Source organism: Callorhinchus milii, unplaced genomic scaffold (assembly GCF_018977255.1).
Source record: "Callorhinchus milii isolate IMCB2004 unplaced genomic scaffold, IMCB_Cmil_1.0 Scaffold1, whole genome shotgun sequence".
Lineage (NCBI taxonomy): Eukaryota > Metazoa > Chordata > Chondrichthyes > Chimaeriformes > Callorhinchidae > Callorhinchus > Callorhinchus milii.
Window position 1 is genome coordinate 88,412,459 of NW_024704742.1, and position 23,142 is coordinate 88,435,600.

A 23,142-nucleotide genomic window follows, 5' to 3' on the forward strand; every position below is an offset into this window, starting at 1 on the left:
CATCATTTGGACTTTTATTTTTTGTATGCTTTTATATGCAAGGTAATACATATGTGGAACTGTCAGTCTGGTTTGGGTACCCTTAAACATGGCAATGGATTTCCAGGTTGTATCAGACAACAGCTGACTGTTGTCAGATGAACAGCTGAAGTTCTCTCCCAAGTTACTTTATTATTTTGTGGTGTCTGACAAAGTGAAAACCCATCACCATTTCAAACTAAACTGAGAATTCCATGCATCCCACCTGCACGTGGAAAATCCAGAGATTTTATTGAAATGGAATGCGCACTCTCTCCCTAGAGGGAAGCATCCTGTTTACCTAATTCCAGAGAGTATTAGGTGCAGGTTGGCAAGAGCCAAGCCGGTGTTATTTTAAAAAGGTGAAGATAATAAAGAAACTTATAGATTGCAACTGAAGAAAGTTTTTCAATTGTACAGTGTTTAAAGTTAACATGTTGTTTTATTTCATTTCCCGGTTACCCTCTTCCATTTGAGGGGTGGATTTACCCCCCAGGTATTGAAGAAACTGTATATGCATTAGTTATAATCTTCCCAAGCTCTCTGAATTCAGGATTTGTAGCAGAAGGTGGAAAGGTAATGAATGTCACATAATAATTCAAGACGAGATATATCAGGTAACTATTGGCCTGTGAGTTTATTAATTAATAATAATAATCCTTGCATTTGATATAGCATCTTATCAAGCCATCAAGACATCTCAAAGTACTTCAAAAGGAATATTATCAAATGGTGTGACTGTGTGTACTATGTGGGCAAATGCGACAGCCAATTAGTGCACAGCAATGGCCCCAAACAGCCACAAAGTGAGTGACCAATTTTATTTGGTGGATTGTTGGCACCAGGGAAAACTCCCTTCTCTTTGTGAATTGTGCCATGGGACCTTTAATGGCCACCCGGACAGGTAGACAAGATCTTGGTTCAACATCTTATCTGAAAGATGGCACCTCCAGTAATGCAGCACCCCCCCAGTACTGCATTGAAGTGTCATTGTAGATTATATGGGTTCCAACGTGGGGCTTGAACCCACAACCTTCTGACTCAACAGGCGAGAGTGCTACAGACTAAGCCAGGCTGACACCTTATATTACTGGAACCCATCATCAAGTGCAGAGTAACAAAAGTATTGCATAAAAGTGCACACATCAGGGAGAGTCAGGATGATTTTGTGGAAGGTAGATCATGTTTCACAGAATCATAGAATCGTAGAATCCTACAGCACAGAAGGAGTCCAGTCAGCTCATCGTGCTTGTGCCGGCTCTTTGAAATAGTCCCATTCCCCCATTCTTTTCCCATAGCCTTGTAATTTTTTCCTTTTCAAGTATACATCCGATTCCCTTTTAAAGTTATTTTTGAATCTGCTTCCACCATGTCTCACAATCCTTGTTTGACAGAACTACTGAGTCATAGATAAAGGAGGATCAAAAGAAGTCATTTATATAGATTTTCAGAAGGTGTTTAATAAGGTGCCACATAAGAGATGCTTTCATTACGGCACATGGACATGCCCCAGTCTGCCAAAGGGCTGTGGACCTGAAACGATGACTCACTTTCCTTTCTCCATAGATGCTGCCTGACCTGCTGAGTGTTCCCAGCGACTTCTGTTTTTGTTTCAGATTTCCAGCATCTGCAGTATTTTGTGTTTTGTATTTAGAGGACTGTTGGCCAGGACATCACCAGTAGCGCTTGGTGGGTAGAACAGAAACAGAATAAAATAGGATCTCTGTCTTATGTTGTCCATAGACCAGAGTAAGAATACTAAGTTAGTGTCTCTCCCTAAAATAATATTAATAATTCTTGCATTTGGTATAGCTCCTTTCACATCAGGAGGATGTTGCAAAGCACTTCACAGTATTTACTCTAAAGTGGAGTCGTCGTGTTCTTGGTAGGTGAACCCAGCAGCTCAGCTCAATGAAGTAGAATTGAACCTGGCACCTTTGGTGTCTGTAAGGCTCGACTATTCAATGAGTAAGCTAGCCATCAGGAAAGTTATCCACCCTTACTGTTATTTATAACCCTTTCAGTATTTCATATATTTTGAAGCTTTCAAAAAACACCCATTGTCGTGATGTAATATGCATGTCGTTTATTTTAGCATATTTATAGAATTTGTGACTTGCAGAGAATCACAACCGATTTAATTTTGTTATTGAAAGAATGTAACAAAGTGAACCTTGTTCCCCTCTTTAATGTGATACAAAATACTTTTGTTGGCCTTGTTTTGTGTTAAAATGCCAAAATATGCTAACTAGCCAGGAAAATTGAAACTGCAAAAAAACGTATTCTTTTCAAATCTTGAAACCAGCATGTTGCAGTCAGTTTGCGAGGACTAAGGTTTAATATTACTTTCCTGAACAGCTTTGGCTCTTTGAGACACTCTGAAGCAGAGGAATAATACAATGATTGACAAGGCGTATCACAGAGGTCCAATAGAGCAATGTTGTGAGTTGAACATTAAAATGGACACAATTATTTGGCTCGAAAAGCACAACTTGCACAAACATAAATTCTTGCAGCACTTGATCGTACTCATTTAAAGGTATTAAATGTCTCAAAGGTAAATCAACTATTAATGTAGTAACTGTTTTTATAGGCAAATCCAGCACATATTTGAGCCAGCCAGTTCCCACAAATAGCCACACAGTGAACAACTAATTAATTTGAAGGATCGCTGGCCAGGACACAGGCAGAAACTCCCTTCTCTTTACGAAAGGCAACACTGGGATTGCAAGATCAAAAGATACATTTGGATAAAGCAGGCCCTTCAGCGCATCTGACCTCATCCTTCCAGAACACCCGCCCTGCCATCCTTTCATGAAGAGCCATTTAAATAAATGGACGGGAATCATAATTTAATGTCTCATTCAAAAGATGGCAACTCTGATCATACAATATTCCTCCAGTATTGTACTGGACTGTCAGCCGAGACGACAAGCTCAAGTCCTAACAGCCAATTTTGCACACAGCAATGTCCCACAAACAGTCATGAATTAAGTACCAATTTTACCTGAGGGCTTGTTGACCAGGACACCAGGAGGAATTCCCTTATCTTTTTGAATAATGCTATGGGATGTTTAACATCCACTTGAACAGGTAGCCGATGAGCTCAAGTGACCCACAAAGTTTAATTGAGTGAATAAAAGCAGCACCTGGTGCATTGCTAAGCAACACAGACAAGAAGGATATGGGTCCAATTTTCCTGGTCGGAGTTAGTTTATTTAATACAAGGACAGTAGTTGTCCTTAGGAACCCAGGGAGAGGGGAAATCAGTCAAAGTTGCTTTGCCTTGAATGCTATCCAGTGATCTCTGATAGAAAGTGAGTGCGTGTGGATATGAGACAAGAACAGAATGAGGCTCAGCAGTAATTCCCTAGAACACTGAGAGTTTCTCTTTCCCAGTTCCTTGCCAACAACCACCCCAGATAAAACTGCTCATTCTCTTCATGACTATTTGTGGGACAGACATTGCTGTGCGCAAATTAACTGTTGCAATCACCCACAAAGTACACAGTCACTACACTTTATAGTAAATCCTGTGGTGCTATAACAAATAATAATCATTGATAATAGTCAGTAATAATATTTCATTCTGTTTTGGAACCTACAGACTTTCATTTCCGAGACTAAAATGTGAGGAACGACCTTGTGGAGAATGATTATAATCATAATAATAATCCTTACATTTGATATTGTAAGGGGGATTCTACAGGGACACAGGGAGAAACTATCTTCTCTTTTCAGGATTATTTTGGGCAATGTTCAAAAGAGTTACTAGCACATGAGAACCACTCCAATGAGAACCACTGAATTCAGAAGACGGAAGAAATATTAATAAGAAGTAGTTTAGAAAACAACTTGATTCTAAGATGATTGGGGCTGCAGAGAGGGGTGGAAATGCTTCATGAGATATTTTCTGTTACATTTTTCCCTCTTTAAGCGAAAAAAGTACGGGGAAGTTTGTAATGAAAAAGGGAAAGGGTTAGATCACAGAGTGTGATTAAAAAAAGTCTTCTAATACAAAATTATAGGGAATACTGTGTAACGCTTCTCACCAATATGCGTCCTCATAAACGCCACCCATATAATAATGATATAACAACCATATAATGTAAACATATAATAATGAGCCAAACTCAATGTGAGCATCACCCCACACATATTTAGTTAAAATCACTGTGAAAAGCCACAAAGTTGATAGAAGTGGCGAGATGCTTCCATTGCAAAAATTGTTCTTCTGAGGTTAACTCATAGCAGCACAGAGAAATCTTGGATTCACATTTGATAGTGTCATGTTTAAATTTCTGCTAACCTCTCATAACAAAATGGACAAGTTTAATGTATTTGATCACATTGATGAAATATCTCAAAGCGCTTCACAGGATTTTACTATAAAGATTGTGCATTCATTTCTAGGCAAACGTGGCAGCCAATTTTGCACACAGCAATGTCCCACAAACAAGCAAGGAGTGAGTGACCAATTTTATTGTGGGGATTATTGACCAGGACACCGGGAGAAACTCTCTTCTCTTTTGAATAGTACCATGGGATCTTTAGTGTGAAAAAACATTTTGTACATCATTTCCAGCCAACAACTACAATTCTGTGCCAAGTAAGTGACAGAGATCTGTCCTGTTAAGGCAACTCAGATTTGGACAGTGATTGAATTATTAAACTTTGAAATGATGTGTGGGAGGAGAACCATCCATGTATTGGTGAATTCTCTGTCTCACTTCCACCAGGTTTTGGCTGAACTTCTGTCATTCCATGTCCTCCATCTACCCTGAGTTAAAACAGGTGGAAATGCTCTGCACATTTGCGGAATCTGCCGATTTAGTTAATTATCCACCAGTAGGCCACTGACCACTACAAACTATACCAACCAGTACCTCAACACACACTCTGAAATCCCTAACCTTAGCTTTCACTAGCCTGCACTTAATAATGCCTGCGATTATTTAAGGAGAGTGCATGAAATTCCAGGAACAGGGACATCTCCATGCATATGTGGCTCTATTAGTCTGGGATGGATAATCTTAAACACAGCAATAGCTTTCTGCATGTGACAGACATCCAGTGAACAACTTCTCTACCCCCCCTCACAGGATCTTTAATATCTTTTTGAAAAACAAGAAGACAGGACCTTGGTTTAACATCTCATCAAAGTAAAACATCTAAGTGTCTTATCATCTGCCTGTGTTTGGGTGGGGTTAACACATTGGCTTGTGAAAACTGATGTGGAAAAAGCTCAGTTTCATACAATACTTAAATAATACGATCCACATCACATTACATGGGTGTGTAAAGCACTACAGGATACGCTAGATGAAGGAAAGCCATATGGGAATAAATAGGAGCATTTAAAAAAGAGAGTCAAATACCCGGGTAATAAAGGTATTAAGATATATGGAAAAAGGGCTGGCCATTGGGATTAAATGATCTGCCAAGAGACCTAATAAGCTGTTGGAACTGGCTCAATGGGCTGAATGGCCCTCTCTTGTTCCTGTTTGCCTTTGTTCCTTTGGTTCCTAATGCAAAATTATCTTTGTCTTGTAATTAACAACAGGTTTGAGGCTGAGACAGCTCCCTCCTCGCCCTTAGCGTGGCTTTAGAGAATGCTTTCTCCCTCCAGCCCCTATCAAACTGATGATCCCCTGTACCATTGTCTTCAACTTTATTGATAAGTTTTTATTTCAGGATCTCAGCCGCTTAGACCAGTTATTTTTGTCAGAACCATCTTTTATCTTCAATTTCGCACACTATCCAGCAAAAAAGAGGGAAATTTAACACCCTTGATCTACCCACTGCCTACAATGCCCTGCCCAGCCTGAATCACAACTAAAAAGCTGCCAGCTTTTACTGAAGGAGTTAATTGAGTAAAAATTGTGTCAACTTAAGAGAGTCCGTACGCCAATAGTGGGCCTGTAGGACAGGGGTCATGTTGTCGGGTCAGTGAAGAGAACGGCCGGGGTGGTAAGAGGTAGCAGAGATAGGATGGAGCAAAGCCGTGGGAGGATTTAAAATTGAGGAAGTAGACCTTGAATTCAATCTGCTTCCAGGACAGAGCAGTACTCTCGATAATTAAACCTTCTTTTTGGTTTGCTCATGTAGTCTTCAAGTATATCCCAAAATAACCTATACACCCTTCAGCTATACCCCAAACACTGTTGGTCCATAGAAGAAGTAACTATGGGGTAGGAGAGTGTATGAAATGTAATAATAATCACTGGATATAAGTATATACCTCGCTCTATTCATAAGCACTTTGAATATGATTGATTTGTCCCAGATCACGTTCTATGTATTTATTTCCTTCCCCTTTCCCTCCTCCAACAAGAAACAAATAGTTAAAACAATCAAAATGTATGTTTGTCTGCCATCGACTCTGCGGAGAAGAAAGTGAGGCAGAAGTTCAGGCAACAAAAAAAATTGGGTAGAGAAAGAAAGAATGAAAAAAGAGAGATGGCTAGCGATCAATCGAAAAAGTATTCTAACAGGAAGCAGACATATTCCAAGAGGATTCCCCTGCTCCCTTGGCTCCCATCACTAGTGCACATCTGCTTTATTGTTTCACCAGTAAAATCCAAGACAAACACCGACTCACAAAGTAGCCTTGAGACTGAAACTGTATTTTATAAAAACAATGTTCACAACTAAAGGCGACACAACTCACGATTACCTGGGGTTAGGCACACACACAGTCCAATGAGGTACTCGGAGCTGATGGGCACAACAAAAATAAAGCTATTTTTGTCGACGATGAAGCCAGATAGAGACGCTGAACTCTTAGAGCATTCTTTGGTTCGGATCACTTGCAGGGATTATGAATTGCACATACAAATTGATCAGCCATGATGGATTTTAGAATCTCAGCTCTGATCCCTCCCTGGAGTAAGTCTGCCTGAGCACTTCAAACAACCCCAAACATTACATATGGTGATCTGCCCCATTCATAGCATCTCCTGAGCCTAGTTAAAACAGAATCATCTTGGCTTCTGAACACTGGTCCTTGTCTATAACTGTATGTCCACCCTCACGGACGTGATTCAGCTCTCGATGTTGTCATTTCAGAAGCTCTTCCAAACGCAGCAAAAATATTTTTTATATTTATTGCTTGGGAAAATAAACAAATATAAGAAAATGTATTTTCCAGATTCCTTTATTTTCCAAAATGAACTTGNAAAAAAAACTAATTTCTGTTTTGTCAAGACTTTTCTCGAGCAGCTAATTTAACAGTAACATAAAGAGAGCAAAGTTGTAACTTGCCTTTTTAATCTGATTGTTTCAATGAAAAAATGTTGCATTTCTTCAAGTGCTTCCCAATGTTTACAACAACAACTTGCATTTATGTGGTGCCCTTCAACGGGCAGTGTCTTGGAGCACTTAAATATGTTTATTCACAAAGGTTAAAGCAACCCTATGATACAACAGCACACCATTGCTGTCCATGTGAAATATTGCAAAATGGTTACAGTATTTTATTTCATTTTTTTTAATAGAAAAGTTAGGTGAAATCGTAAAATCACCTTGAACCATTTCCTATTGCAAACTGCACTATGGAGGTCAGCGTGGTGCCTTTCCACAAGAGTTTCTGCAGGAGATTGCTCCTGGGGTTCAGACTACTTAAAGTTCCTTAATATATGACACCACTCCTTTAGCAAGAAGGAAACCATTACTGTGGGCTAAGATTTAGCCTGCTCCATTTGGTAACTTACTTGAATGTGTCCCTGTGCGCCTGTAAATTACTGTAGTGCCATTTTATGTGTAGAATGTGATTTCTGTCTTCATAATGTAGTGTTATTTATACGTTAAATATGCCTTGGTTATTTTTAAGCGCATAAAGGAATTTGAAAAACTTACTGAAAGGAAACAGAATAGTGGTTAGCTCATACAAGCAGATTTGCTACCTGGAGCACACAAAAGAGGATTAGTCCCCAGCGTGAGCTGTGTGAATGAAAGGCCTGCTCCACTACATTTTCAAGTTGCATCCAATGAGAATTTATCATTGATTTGAATCAGTATTGTTAGTATAGACACAAAAGCAAACAAATCTACAGCTGATGCAGAAGAAAAACACCTGCTATTTCAGAGACTGCAGATTTCACTGGTATAAATGATACCAGCACACAATAGTCAGAATACACACAAGCTGTTTACACTGAAGCCTGTGTCTAGCTCCTGAAGGATTTCGGAAACCGACTTCTGATGCAGGGTTTTTCATACTGATTTTATATAACCAGAAGTTAGCCTGGCTCACTTGGTAGCTCTCTTGCCTCCAAGTCAGAAAGTTGTGGCTTCACATCGGACTTTGGGTTTACAGCCCAGGCTTACAACTTTGGGAGAGTGCTGCATTGTCAGAAGTGCCGTTCTTCAGATGAGACATTAAACTGAGGTCTCATCTATCTGTTCAAGGTGGGGGACATTGAAATTTCCACAGTACTATTCAAAAAGAGAGGAGAGCTTCTCTGGATGCCCATATACAATTAGTCTTCACCTCATGTCTGTTTTGAGAATGTTTCTGTTCACAGTTTGTTTTTGATCAGCTGGGCAACTGACACATGTGGAAAACCATTACTGTGCTCAAGGGGATCTGAACCAGACTGAGAATTCCACATATGTATGTATGCCACTTATTCTTGGAAATTTCCCTAAGTCTGGAATGGAATGCACACTCTTTCCCTGGAGAGATGTGCCATTCTTACAACAACAAAATTACATTTGTATAGCGCCTTTCATGTCGGGAGGACAACTCAAGGTCCTTACCTAATTCCGGAGAGTATTAAGCACAGGTTGAGGACCCAATAGTGTGTGTTAGAGTTTGAACAGTTAAAGCCTCATAGCTTCTTATTGAGAGCACTGTCTGGCAAGCTTCCCAATGCTTGTTCAGGTAGGACCACACTAACTAACTGTTCAGAAATGAGTGGGAAGAAACCCTGCCGCTGCCCTTGGGAATTTCTGCTCCTAAACGTCCTGCTATCAAGGTTGGCTGCTTAGTCTGTCATCAGCAGTGTGGGGTATTATGGATCTGTCTGGCTCGGGAACCAGACTACTGAGACCATCTCAGACAGCTGAATGATTCCCAACATTCCACTGCCATCCACAACACCTTACAGCCAGCTCGGCTTCTGCTTACCTTCTCCCGGGGAGGACAGTTATCAGTTGGTCACAAACTGGTTGCTACATTCACCAAAAATAAACAGTTACTACACTTTAGTCAAATGACCAACTAGTGACTATCCTCCTTGGGTGGGGTCTCCTTCAAACTAAACTGGCTCCAAAGTGATATTTTTGTCAAGGGAATGTCAAAATCGAGCCAGCCCTCTGTGGCTGGCTACCTTGTCCAATTGCTGAGCCAGGTGGGTCTGCAGTACGCCAGGCACTTTACTACACTTTACGGAAAACTGCAAAGTGCTTTGAGATGTAATAGGCACTAAATAGCCCTTCAAAAAATTTCGAGTTGACCTCCACACATATGCAAACTGACTTAAGGAGCAGTTTTGGGATGTCCACTTGTCAATAACAATCTCAGAATCAGGAATAATCCCGCTCCCAGCCTTTAACCAGACGACATCTGGAGGTCATTGTGATATTTTTGCTGAGATATGTAGTACCTGTTATGTCCCAAGGTGTTTCACAGAATATATTGTAAAGTGCAGTTAGTGACATTATATTTAGTGGGTGAATGCAGTAGCCAATATGCGCACAGTATTGTCCCACAAACACCGATGACGTTGTATGAAGGAAGTTGCAGTAATACCTAAGCTGAGTTGAATCTGAACCTTACACCTTTACAACTTAGTAATTATAGCATCTACTTGCAAAGCATGCAGGTGGATGAATGGATGGGCAGGAGGATGGGGACTCTTTTGCGACTGAATCTTGAAGTGAGATGCATCAATGACCGAAATTATGAGATTTTCAATTCTCTACGGTCTAAAAGTCCACCAAGGGAATATTATAAGGCCCTTAGGGAGAAATTCTCCTGGGTCTAGATTTACTCTATTTATGTAAGATTTCAAGAGCATCCAAAATTAGGCACATTGTTGAATTCAGTCTTAATGTTGAAGCTGTTCTTCTGTCATTCTAAAAGAACTGACAGAGAAACAGCTTCAAAATCGAGGCTATATTGAAGAAGTTGCTGAATTCTGGGCACTCTACAATGCTACATTAGAGTAGATCTGGATCTGTTGGAATTTTTCCTCCACCTTATTTCTTCGTTCTGCTAAATATCTTAATAATAGAGCCTTTCACTTTGGAATGTTTGCCCTGTAGAAAAGTTGAAAGCAGATCCACTGAAGAGCCTCATGAAATATTAAATAGTTTGCAGGCCAAAACCTAAAGTGTAGCAGCGGGACATTGATCCCTGGAGCACGTGCACAGACAAATGAATAAGAATTGAAAGAAGGATGGTTAATTATCAAAAACACCCTGCTAGATCCCATTCTCCAAATGCACTCCATCAATAATATTGACTTGTTCTATGGACTGGCTCAGCACCACATTGCCAGTACTGTAAATGCCCATTTACTGTTGGTCTGGGTGATTCAGAGTGGAAGTCAGAATGGAGCCTGAGGGTTGAGGGTAAAACAATGTGAGGAGTATCATAAAGAGTGGAGGGAGCATCCACTCCCCTGGTGAAACCTTTGACACTGCTTCGTCTTTGACACTCACGAATGAGTCCAATATCTTTTAAGATATTTTGAATAAAGCAAATTGTAAAAGATCCATCCAACCTATTTACTCTTAGGCGCTCTGAGATGCTACACCTTGTGTGTGTGTGCGTTTGGGGGTGTGGGGGGAGCGTGGGGTGGGGCGTTATATAATTGCAAGTTGTTGTATTCAACCATGCCCACCCTCCCTTCTACCCCTCTATTTCCCACTTTGCTCAGGTTAGCCACACAGTCCTTGTGAAGTGCTTTGAGGTGTTTCTTCCAAAATGCAGTCAGTACATTTTACAGTAAATCCTGTGAAGCACTTTGAGACATCTTCCTTATTCGGAAGACTTGATATCAAATGCAAGGATTAATATTACAGTCAAACCTGTTCAAGCAACCACTTCCTTCAGCAAAAAACCTTATTAACAACCACTTTGAAACAGCCCGAACAGATTTTGTGTAATAGCCTCTATTCAGCAACAACCTGTCTTATGCAACCAGCGGCCACTCTTTTATACCTTTTACATCCTGTGCCTTTGCACGACACCCTTTTCAGGCGGTCAGTTCTTTATACATTGATTAATTGAGACAGATTCACAGAGTAGATTAAGCGGCACCAACACAGGTAGGGATGACTTTCACACACTGATGGCTCATGGACGTATATAAAAGATGGCGTTATCATCGTTAGATCAATGCTAAGTGTATACTATACATAGTGTTAGATTAATGCTAATGTTGTACTATTAACAGGACAACAAATATGTTACATTAATGGAACATGAAATCCACTGTGTGTAAATTTCAAAGTACTTCCTGTAGATGAGGAGTACATTATAAAACACATTTTCAATGTATCAAGGAATCCTCTCTTCAGCACAATGCCTGGTTCTGCTATGCTTCTTCCATTCGGCCACTGTGGTGACTTATATTGCAGTCAGAAGCCAGAAAAACATTGTCGGTGGGAGTGCTGGACTCACTTGGGAGCTGATCCGGAACCAGTAGACACCAGGAATTCCAGCACATTGTATGTGTGCCAGGATTAACGTTCCCAGGATCAATCTCACCTGTTAATTTTATTAATGTGGAAAATGCAAAAGCAAAAGGAGAAGATTGCAGGAAACACTTTATGTCCAGGTAATATTTTTAAAGCTGCTGTCATTCATAAGAACACAAGCGAGCATGGAATGAGAAAAGACCAAGAATCCAAGGACTGTGCACAATTACCTAACATAGTCGGGGAGAGGCCACTAACCATGGGTAAACCTTGGAGGAGACAATGCTCAGAAAGATTAAAGAATACTGCAGGGCACCGTTCCAGACTATCAAGCCACATTTACATTGCTGACAATTCACATTCCTCCGATAATTCACCTTTAGTTCCAGCAGCGCCTAAAGCCTTGTTTTCCACAGGCTGGTTGAGCATCTGTGCCTGATATTCTTACAAACTTCAAATCCAGTTGTGCTATGAGGAGAGGCTGGAGAGTTTAAGGGGCCTTCCCATTATAACACAGCAGGGTGACAGAGGTGTTCAAGATAACGAAAGGGTTTCAGAAAATGAATTGTAGTAAAAAAAACTCTTTCTGCTGGTAGGGGATTTGAGGACAAGAGGGCGTGAAGAGGTTCGGAAGAACTTCTTCACCCAGAGGGTTGTCGATGTGTGGAATGATTTGTCAGGCGCGGCTGTTAGGGAATTTGATTGGAGGCATTAAAAAAAAATTGGACACATAGACGAAGAGGATTTCAGAGTACAGGGAAAGAGCAGGGAATTGGGATTAGAATGGTTGTTTTTTGGAGGAGTAAACACCAGCACAAAATAACGGGGCAAACAGCTTCCTACTGTACCACGTGTTTCTAAGGTTCTGTGGTGTTGAACATCAATGTGAACCATAATGGAGGAAGCTTCACTTTAACACAGTACCTGGGACTCAGCGTGTCTTGCACTCAGGCCAGATATCTATCTTAAGACACATTTGCTGCTGAATTAGTCCTTAATGTCAAATAATTCTGGTGGATAAAGTACAGCTAGCCAATGAACTAAATGGTATGAGTGATACACCTTGCATCACTCATGCCAAGATATCACTAAACCTGGGAATAATGTTGCAAACTTGACGTCAAACTTTCCTTGTCACTCCCTCACTGAAGAAATGATTATAATAACAACCACAACAACATAATAAAGCACAGCTCAAAATGCCTTTTCCATGGTCACTAAAGCAATCAACAGATGACATACTTGTCAGGTTTTGTAAACGTCATGCGCAAACTCAGCTTCTCAAAATTGCTGTAAATTTTGAGCATTGCTGTACGTCCTACACTGTTAACTGCAACTTGCTCTGCCTTTCCAAGCGTAACCAATAAAGAAATAACTTTTTTTTGCTTGCATTTGATATTTGATATAGTGTCTTTCACATGGGGAGGACATCCCTTGTGTTGCACTCTCTCACTTGGTAGCACTCTCTCCTCTGAGTCAGAAAGTTGCGGTTTCTCCTGGTGTCCTGGCCAACAATCCCCCAGGTAAAATTGGTCAACATGGCTGTTTGTGGAATGTTGTGTGCACAAATTGCCTACCACGTTTGTCCACAAAACACACAGTCACTGGACTTCACAGTGTATCCTGTGAAGTGCTTTGAGAAGTACTCTGGATGTGAAATGTGTGATACCAAATGTAAGATTCCATTATTATTATCTCAAAGCACTTCACAGGAGTCCTGTAAATACACAGCGTAGTGACAGTGTATTTTGTAAGCAAACTTACATTCTTCTTAGTGCCCTATCACGTTGAAACATCCCAAAGTGCTTTAAAGTAATTATGGGTGAGTGTCCTGACTGTTTTTTTATTGACAAATGTGTCAGCTATTTACTCCAGCAAGATATCACAAACACGAGTTGAATAACCAATTAATCTGGAGGCTTGTTGGCCAGGACACCGGGACAAATTCTCTTCTCTTTGATAATAGTGTGATTGGACAGTTATTCTCCTGCTGAACAGATAGTTTCGCCCACAAAATATACAGTCAATTCACTTTACAGTATATTCTGTGAAGCGCTTTGAGACGTCTCGAAGATGTGATAAGGTGCTATATCAAATGCAAGGATTATTATTAAAGACAGGATCTCAATTTAATATTCTTATCCAGAGAATGATACCCCAAACAAAGCGGATTCCAGCACTATGAGTTCAAAGGTTCTTATTTGCGGGTTGGGTTAACCATGGGCTAATGCATACAGGTGCCCTTAATTATATGCAATTCAGAACTGATTATACGAAGAATTACACAATCACCAGTAATCCTTTGCATTGGCTGGTATTTACTTAATTGAAGTAATTTCATCTGTACACACGTGTTTGCACATAGTTAAACCCACAAGACTAGACTGGACTGGTCTAACCTCAAACTAGACTAGTCCAGATCTCCACATATACTCCAATGGATGGCACACTATGTGGACGAGTTTTCAGCTGTACTGAGGCTCATTCGGCTTATTATCATCATCATCAAAAATTCAAAAACTCATTCAGGTCATCATCATCATCAAAACCAACAACTTGCATTTATATAGCAACCTTCAAGCTAGTAATGTCTCAGAGCTCATCAATTAATTTCAGAGGAATCTCAATCCGTATACAAAAGAGAAGGGAATGAAGGAATATAAGGGAAGGCTGGGGAATTAGGATTAACTGAAGTATGGTATAAACAGCAGCACGAGTAGTTGGGCCGAATGGCCTCCTTTGGTGCTGTAGATCCTACATTTGTAATTCTATCTATATGTATTTATATATGTAATTAAATGCCCACCCTTGCCCGGCTCTACTGGCTTCCCATCCCTCAGATGACAGAGTTCAAATTCGTCGTCCTCGCCTTCAAGGTTTCCACAGCCTTGCTCCTTCCTACTTCCGTGACCTGCTAATGGCATATCAACCTGTCCGCTCCCTCCATTCAGTATACGCTGGACTGCTTCACGTCACCCGCCTGGCCCACCTCACCATTGACGGTCGGGCCTTCAGCCTCTCTGCTCCCACCTATCTCACAGTCCCTTTGTCTTGCTCCCTCCCTTGCTTCCTTCAAAGCACGTCTCAAGACCTTCATTTTCGACCGCACCTTCGATCAGACTCCTACCCCTTCCTTCTCTGCCTTCTAGCCATCCTGATTTCGGAGTCCTGTAGCTCAGTGGTTAGAGCACTCGCTTTGCAAGTGAGAGACCTGAGTTCAATTCCAGGCAGGGCGAAACCTTGGGCAAGTTTCCTTACTCCACACAGAGCCTAATAATAATCCCTCCAAAAAAAAACAAACAATAATTAAATTGGTCATTTTCAATCTCCGACTGTTTGTGGGACATTGCTGTGCGCAATTGGCTGCCGCGTTCGCCCACAAATATACAGTCAATTCACTTTACAGTGTGTTCTGTGAAGCGCTTTGGGACGTCCTCCCGACGTGAAAAGCGCTATATCAAATGCAAGGATTATTATTATTATTATTATATATATTGCAACCCACTGCTCAGGTCCAAATCCCTGATTGCCCAGTCACTTGGGGCATCCTCCCGACGTGAAAGATGCTTTACAAATGTAATTTGTTGTTAAATTGTAATATTTGTTATTTGCAATTCTGAGTTAATCACTCAGTAATTGGCTTAAGTGGTGTTTCTGGATTGCTGGCAAGCACCAAGAGCTCTCACTGTGTTAAACCTGTGTTATAATCTGATTTTAATTTCACATGATGGCCTCTAGAGTGTGGCAATTTCAATATGATTCCTCAATAATGACTCTTGAGTTTCAAAGGCGGAAACCTTCCAGTAACCAAGGGATGCCGACCTAAGAGAACTCTACTCTGAAGGGATCTCCTTCCAGAATGACCTTCCCCTGGACCAGCAGTTCAATTTCAAGATGCTCACCCTTATCTTTGAATGCCTCAACAGCTTCGTCTCAACCTATCTCTGTAAATTCCAACCTGCTCACTCCCTCCACTGCACCACCTCTGGTCTGGTTCAGTTCCTATCCCCCTCCCTACCACTATTGACAGGCAAGCTTTAGGCCACCTTGTCCCACTTTCTGTATTTTCCCCCTAAATATCTCAACAACAACTTGCACTTATGTAGTGATCTTCACGGGGGGTAGCGTCCCAGATCTCCATCATTCCATCTCACTCACTCTCTCGTTGCTTTCAAAACACATCTCTGTGACTGTGCCTTTGGCCACCTTCATCCTACCTCTCCCTCTCTCATCTGCTCCGACTCCCTTTCCGTCCCTGTAAAGTGCTTTGAGACATTCTCTTACATGAAGGAAGCAACATAAGAGCACATTGTTGTTATCAAGAATCCCATTATCACCTATCACATTTTAGACCCTAACGTGCCTTACTGCCACCATACGTTAAAGATCCCATGGCACTATTAAAAAAGAGAAGGGAGTTTCTCTCAGTGTCCTGGCCAACAATCCCCCAAATAAAATTGGCCACTCACTTCATGGCTGTTTGCAAGACATTGCTGTGTACAAATTAGCTGCCTACAAATCCAGTCACTGCACTATACAGTAAAATCCTGTTTATAGTAAAAGCTCTTTGAGACATCTCGATGACGTGATAATTCACTGTATCAAATGTTAAGGCATAATGACAAGTAGGTGTTAAATGTATTGCCTATTCCTAGGCCCAGTCCTGAAATTTAGGGAAGAGTAAAACTCGATGCAGAGAAAAACTTTACCATCAAACTTCAAATGGTGCACATAATTCTACATTGATTATGGTGCACAACCTCTAAATAACAGAAACACTACAGGACACCATTGAGGTAAAGATAACACAGATTGTTTTACATTTTATCCAGCAAATTGAGGCACTGGAGTAAGCAGCTGATAAATGATAGTTAAACAATAACATAAATATAGGAATCTGCAGATTTTCAGGTCAAACATCAAACGTAAAAGTACTACAAAATACAGTCATTCCGCTTGCTAGCCAGACATCATGGTATGTATGAGCACCAACTTTCTACAACTAAAAATGGACAAGATGGAAATCATCCTCCTTGACTCCCATCAACGTCTTCTCACCATTGGCTCTGGCTTCCTTAACCAACCCAGTCTATCCCTCAGACTTATCGAATCTGTGTGCAACCTAGTCATCAGGTTTAATCTTCAGCTGTCCTTCCTACCCCACATCCGGTCCCTGACCAGGACCACCTTCCTCCACCTCTGCCATGTCGCCCGCCTCGGTCCAAACCTCTCACCCAAGGAGTTGAAACCCTCATCCACGCTTTTGTCACTTTCCACTTGATTTCTTCAAAGCCCATCTCGGTGGTCTTCCCAGCTCCACCATTCATAAAATCCAATTAATTGAAATCTCCACCATCCCTATCCTTACCTGTACCAAACTCTGTACTCCCATCACTTCAGTCCAGTGCCAGGCTCCATTGGCTCTCTATCACAGAATGCATCAATTTCAGGATCCTCATGCTCACCTACAAATCACTTCATGTCCTAGCATGTCCTTTCCTGTCCAAGTTGTTCACACTCCACTCCTCTACCCAGTCCCTTCGCTCAGTCGTCTTGGTCTCCTGCGCATCCATAATCCACTCTGCTCCACCATCACCAGTTGTGCTTTAGCCACTATGCCTTGAACCTCTAGCACTTCCTGTCCCAATCTCTCCACCTTTTCCGCTCTTTGCCCATCTTCAGATCGCATCTGAAGACTTTGACCATCCCTGCAGTCCCCTTTTCAGCTCAGTGTCAAATCACGGCATTGTTAAGTGTTCTGAAACCATACCCTGGATGAACAGCGCATATGTAAATGCAAATTGTTGTTGTTGTTGATATTTACAGGAAACACTGTGCATTATTCAACAAATAGTTTAACATAATCAGGAGCAAATCCACTCTGCCTGGTGGATTAGATATTTCTGATTTAATAGGTTAACTGCAATGAGAAAGAGTTCCGTCACTCAAGTAAATAATAATCCTACAATTCTTGCATTTGAAAATGGGGTTGGTCATGTTATCAAGATATCTTCAAGTGTTTCATAGTACATACTGTAAAGTGCTGTGACTGTGCGTATTTTTTGTGCAAAGCACTGTATTAAGAGTTACCAAATCAGGACGGCACAAATGAATGCGCAAGACTCAGAGACTTGCACCACTTTAATAATTCTCCATGTTACTAAGGAAAGCTGGTGATGGAAGTTTCAGTGAAGTGCCACTTCTCAAACTAGTTTGCACAATATGGGCCGAATGGCCTTCTTCTATGCTGTATAATTCTATGAAAATGAATAGTTCGGCATTTCTGGCAGAGGGAGAGAAAACAAGTTCCGGCTCCATATAAATTACTGATGTGCTCTAAGTGGTTTCACGCTCAGTTAATGAGCTTAACTATTACTTTCATGGTTCGTTTAAAAGTTTCACGGTTCGTTAAGTAAAAATAAATAATACAGAAAATGTTTCCAGTTGAGGTGGATTTTTTTTTCTTTGCCAGCAGAGATTCCTGATTAATGCTCACGATAAATGTTTAAAAAAACTCTGTGGAAATGAAAGAAACCCATGAGTTAGCTGTGAACTTTCTCCGAAACAAACAAGCCTTTTCCTTAACCTGAGTTTTAGCTATTTATGTAATACGTACAGTTTAAACCACATCACTGGAGCACCCTGAAGCAAAACTGAGACTTGAATCTATCTCTCTTTCCTAAAAACAGTTTGCCGAACTGCAAAATGAACTCTAGGATCATGGAAAGTGGGATGAGGTTTGATGGGACAGTATGGCACATAATTATTATGATGGTGTTTGATATCGGATCTTTCACATTGGGCGGAGGTTTCAAAGTGTCTCCACAGCATTCACTATAAAGTCCGGTGACTCCTTATTTTTGTAGGCAAATGTATTTTTGTGGGTATGTTGAAACACTAATGTCCTGCGCTTAGTCTGTAGGATTCCAGTTCACCTCCTTACATGGCCCTGTCCTCAAACCCCTTCAAGCCTTTACCTTTCATGTACCTGTCCATTTCTCTATTGAAATAAAATCTGCTATGCTCTCCTTTCACTCTTGTGGCTATCTTATGCTTATGTCCTCTAATTACCCTCCCTCTCCCCTCGATCAGTTGAAAATGCATATTTCTTAATGGAGCACAGAGATTAATATACTGTTTCTTTAAAATGCAACTCAAATCAGTATTCAGAGCTTTCCACTGTTATTCAGTTGAGTTTTTAAGGTTACTGATTTGAAGACTTCAATCTCTCAGATATAGAAGTGGTAACAAGAGGGACTCCAGGATCATGGAAAGTGGGATGAGGTAAATATTATGAGCCTTTTCACGGTGTTGGTTTACAATGGACTCAAATTTATGGCAGCTAGAACAGGCCGTGAAAAATTCGATATTTTTGCATTTTCTCATCTTCAAATACTTCTTTATCTTGACTTCAAGACTTATCTCTGTGACCTTGGTCACCTTTACCCTCCGCACCCTCTTTAGCTCCCTCACTAAGTGTCCCAGCTCGGGTATCCAGCCAGCAGTACAACAACAACAACTTGCATTTATATAGCACCCCTCAAGTAGGGTAATGTCTCAGAGCGCTTGACAGTGGCGGAGCACGACGCTGAGCTGGGGGGAGGGGGGAGATGACTGTAAACATGTTGATGTGGAAAGTCTTCAGCTATGACTTGAGGATGGGGAAGGAGGCATCAAGGTGGAAGGATTGAGGAAGAGTGTTCTTGAGTTCAGGGGGTAGAAGCTAAAAGCCAGCCTCCGATGGTGGATCGGAGTGTACGAGGGACATTGAGACCTCCTCCCAATGTTCAAAACCCATTGAAACGTTCTCCCAATGTGAAAAGCTCCATATAAAATGTAAACTGTATTGTATCTAAGTCTTTATTGGATCCGATAGGAAGAGGAGCCCTAGCTTTTATGGCACAGATTTTCATGTCACTCATTGATTTTACCAATCACCTACAACACGTATAATCAGTCAGATTTACTCTATTTATCTGTGAGAGAAAAAAAAGCTGAAATGTAATGTTATTGCATCATGACGTAACAAAAAAAACCTGCCACTTGTCCAGTCCTCCTTACCCACCCCAGTCACAGGAGCAAACCCTGGGAAAATTATACAAACAGCCGCAAATATTTAAAACCTGCTTTGTGCCTGTGTGCTTACACTCATTTTGGAGTTGAAAGCATTTCTCCTTTCAGTTTTATTCTTTCATTAGCACAGGGCGTGCTAATTAATTGGAATTTTCCAGTGCTTTTGTGGCTCTGAAAAAAACATTCCTTCATCTTAAAGAGGGTCCATATACCTTCCAAAGGGCAGCACAAAGCCAGTGGTAATAAGAGGTAGGATTAAGCCCACTTTGAATGACTCAGCCCCTGTAAAGACTGCTGCAGTTCCTGCCCCTAGCCTTCAACCTTGCCAAAACTGATTTATGGGCACTGACATCTTAACCGCAACTATTCTTCCCCCAAAAAGGAGGCTGTCTTGTTGACATTGTTTAAGATCAGAAATTAACTATTGAACAGACTTGGCTTGGTCTAAAACCAGGAGAGGACTGGGAAAATATAACATCTGAATTTGTATAAAATTCTATAAAAAGATTTGGCCGCTCGTGAAAGTGATCAGGAACTGATACTGCATTCTCCCCTCTGGCTGCACCCCTCACCCTCCACCCACCTTCCCTTCCCTCCCTCCCTGGCCATTGTTCTTAGTATTTGAAATGTACTTGACATTGTGTTCGTATTATATACCTTACAGGCAAAAGAGGTAGGACATGACTCTTCCTCATCTGTCTGTCAAAACATTGCCATGGTAACCTGGCCATTCTGCTTAGATCTTATATAATGTGATGGTCTGGTTGTGAAGCACATGTATAAACACATTCTTGAAGAAATGCACATACACACATATAAACACACACATGAATATATAACAGTGCGCATATTAATACACATGTACACAAACACATATAGAAACACACACATTCTTACATTTATACACAAATACATATACAAATGCATACACATAAATACACATGTACACAAACATACCAATACGCATACATAAACATGCGCACATAAATACACATATACACAAACATATATAAATTCACACCTAAATACATATTTACACAAACACAAATGTGAACATGTATACATAAATACCCATATACAAACATACCCCACACAAAGAACACATTCATCTGAACTTTAAACTACATGTATTGAACATGTATGTGCAGTTTGCATTGCAATATAAACCCAAACCTGGTCACCCACAATTGATTCTTTTCTTACCCCTGCCCCAAGAGATCTAATGATTAAATGTTTATCAGATACCTCGTGACTAACTCAGATGTGTACTATAGCTGTACCTTTCGTCCCCTGAAGGCACTTCTTGCTTTGATATAAAGGTCTGGGATTGGATGTACATTTGAGAGTAGGAAACAAAACATGTCCATTCCTTGGCTCTTTGTCCTGATAACATCTTTATCTGTGATTAACTGTGTAAACTTCCTTGACAGAGATTAGCCCTGTAATGTTCCTGCCTGCGATGAACCCCATAGCACCCTTACCTATGATTCACCCTGTGATTGATTCTTACCCAAGATTATCCTTTTAATGTCCTTACCTGCAATTAATTCTATAATTCTACTTATCTGCAAATACCATTCTAATGTCTTTACCTTAGATTAACCCCGTAATGTCCTTACCCGAGATTAACTGTAATTTCCTTACCTGAGATTAACCCTCTATTGTCCTTAGCTTCAATTAACTTGTAACACTCTTTCCTGCGATTACTTGTATAACGTTCTTTCCTGCAATTAGTCCTATAATATCCTTACTTGCAATTAACTCTGTATATCTCATTAAATGATAGTTAGTTTTCAATGGTCAGTTTATATTGTTAAAGGTACAATTAGAAAAACACAGAAAGTCTTCTGCCATCGATATTTGGAAATAGAGCAATCAAATGAGACCTGCTTCAATTGAACTTCAAAACTAGCAAGTAGAAGCTGAATTATATACACTGAATTAATCACTAATATTACATGACAATTCTTAATTGAGTTCAGTAATGGTGACTCCATGTCACAAATAAGTGATCCTTGCTGATAACTGGGAGTAAATCATGCTGGACACTGGCAATGCCTTCTTCTACTTCTAGGCATGTCAGAACAGAGCTCTCACAGCTTAGTTTGACGTGCTTCTGGTTATGCAGAAATGAGTTCTTAGAGTCTAGGAGTCAATATTATTGGGAATTGGACCTCACATGGTCTAGGCTAACATTCCAGAGCAGTGCTGGAGGTGTGCTGCATTGTTGGAGGTCCCGTCCTTCGGATGAAACAATAGATAGCATATATTCCACAGTCATATTGTGTTTCAGCTTGTCTCAGTTGGTAACACTCTCGTCTCTGGGTCAGAAGGTTGTCGATTTAAACACTATGTCAGGACTTGAAGCGCATATAGTTTAAGTTGACACTCCAATGCCGTGCTGGGGAGTGATGCATTGTCGGGGTGCCGTCCATGGGATTAAATGTTAAATCAAGGTTCATTTGCCTGTTCAGGTTGATGTTAAAGATCCTGTGGCATTTTTCTAAAAGAGAAAGAAGTTTCTCCTGGTGTTCTGGCCAAATATCCCCCAAATAAAATTGGTCACTCACTTAATAGCTGTCTGTGGGACATTGTTGTGTGCAAATTGGCTGCCACATTTGCCCACACAATACAAAGTCACTACACTTTACAGAACCTTTGTGAAACTTTTTGAGATGTATGCTATTATAGATGATGTATTATTAATAGTCATGTATTATATCCCTCTATCAGGACACACACAGTGTAATTTAACACCAACTTTCAAGCCTCAAATCCATGTTCAGAAATGAAATGGATTGACTATACATGGGAAACCATTTTACAATTTACAGTGTGTTTGGTAATAATGTGCTGATGAAAATAAATTTTACAACTATGTTACAATTACTATGCGGTGTTACTAAAGGTATTCCATTCCTGATTTATCTCTGGTTTTAATTAAGAATGGAATGCATTTATGAAAAATAATAACATTAATCCTTACATTTTGGTTCAGCATCTTTCACTTCAGAATGACATCTCAAAGCACTTAATAGGATTTGTGTTTTGTAGGTGAACATGGCAGCCAATTTCTGCACAGCAATGTTCCACAAACAGCCATGAAATGAATGACCAATTTTATTTTATTTTATTTTATTTGAGGGGATTCCAGAACACTGGAAGAGACTCCCTTCTCTTTTCAAATAGTGCCCCAATAGAGACTTCAACATCCACCTGGAGCCTCAGTTTAACATCTCCCCAAAGAATGGCACCTCCGACAATGCAGCACACCCCAACACTGCACTGGAGTATTAGCATAGACAATGTAAATTCCAAGTCCCAACGGAGGCTTGAACTCACAACCTTCTGACTCCAAGGTGAGAGTGCTCCCAAATGAGCTAAGGTGACCCCTGAGTACTG

At 40.6% G+C, this 23,142-nt stretch overlaps 1 protein-coding gene across 1 annotated transcript in view; it reads right to left on the reverse strand.

Moving 5' to 3' along the window:
• Positions 1-23,142, reverse strand: part of glis3 (GLIS family zinc finger 3) — a 281,629-nt gene that overhangs the window by 214,048 nt on the left and 44,439 nt on the right. Inside the window, exon 3 of the mRNA XM_042332976.1 lies at positions 18,309-18,320. Coding sequence (XP_042188910.1) covers positions 18,309-18,320 — 12 coding nt within the window. The remainder of the gene's footprint in view (positions 1-18,308; positions 18,321-23,142) is intronic.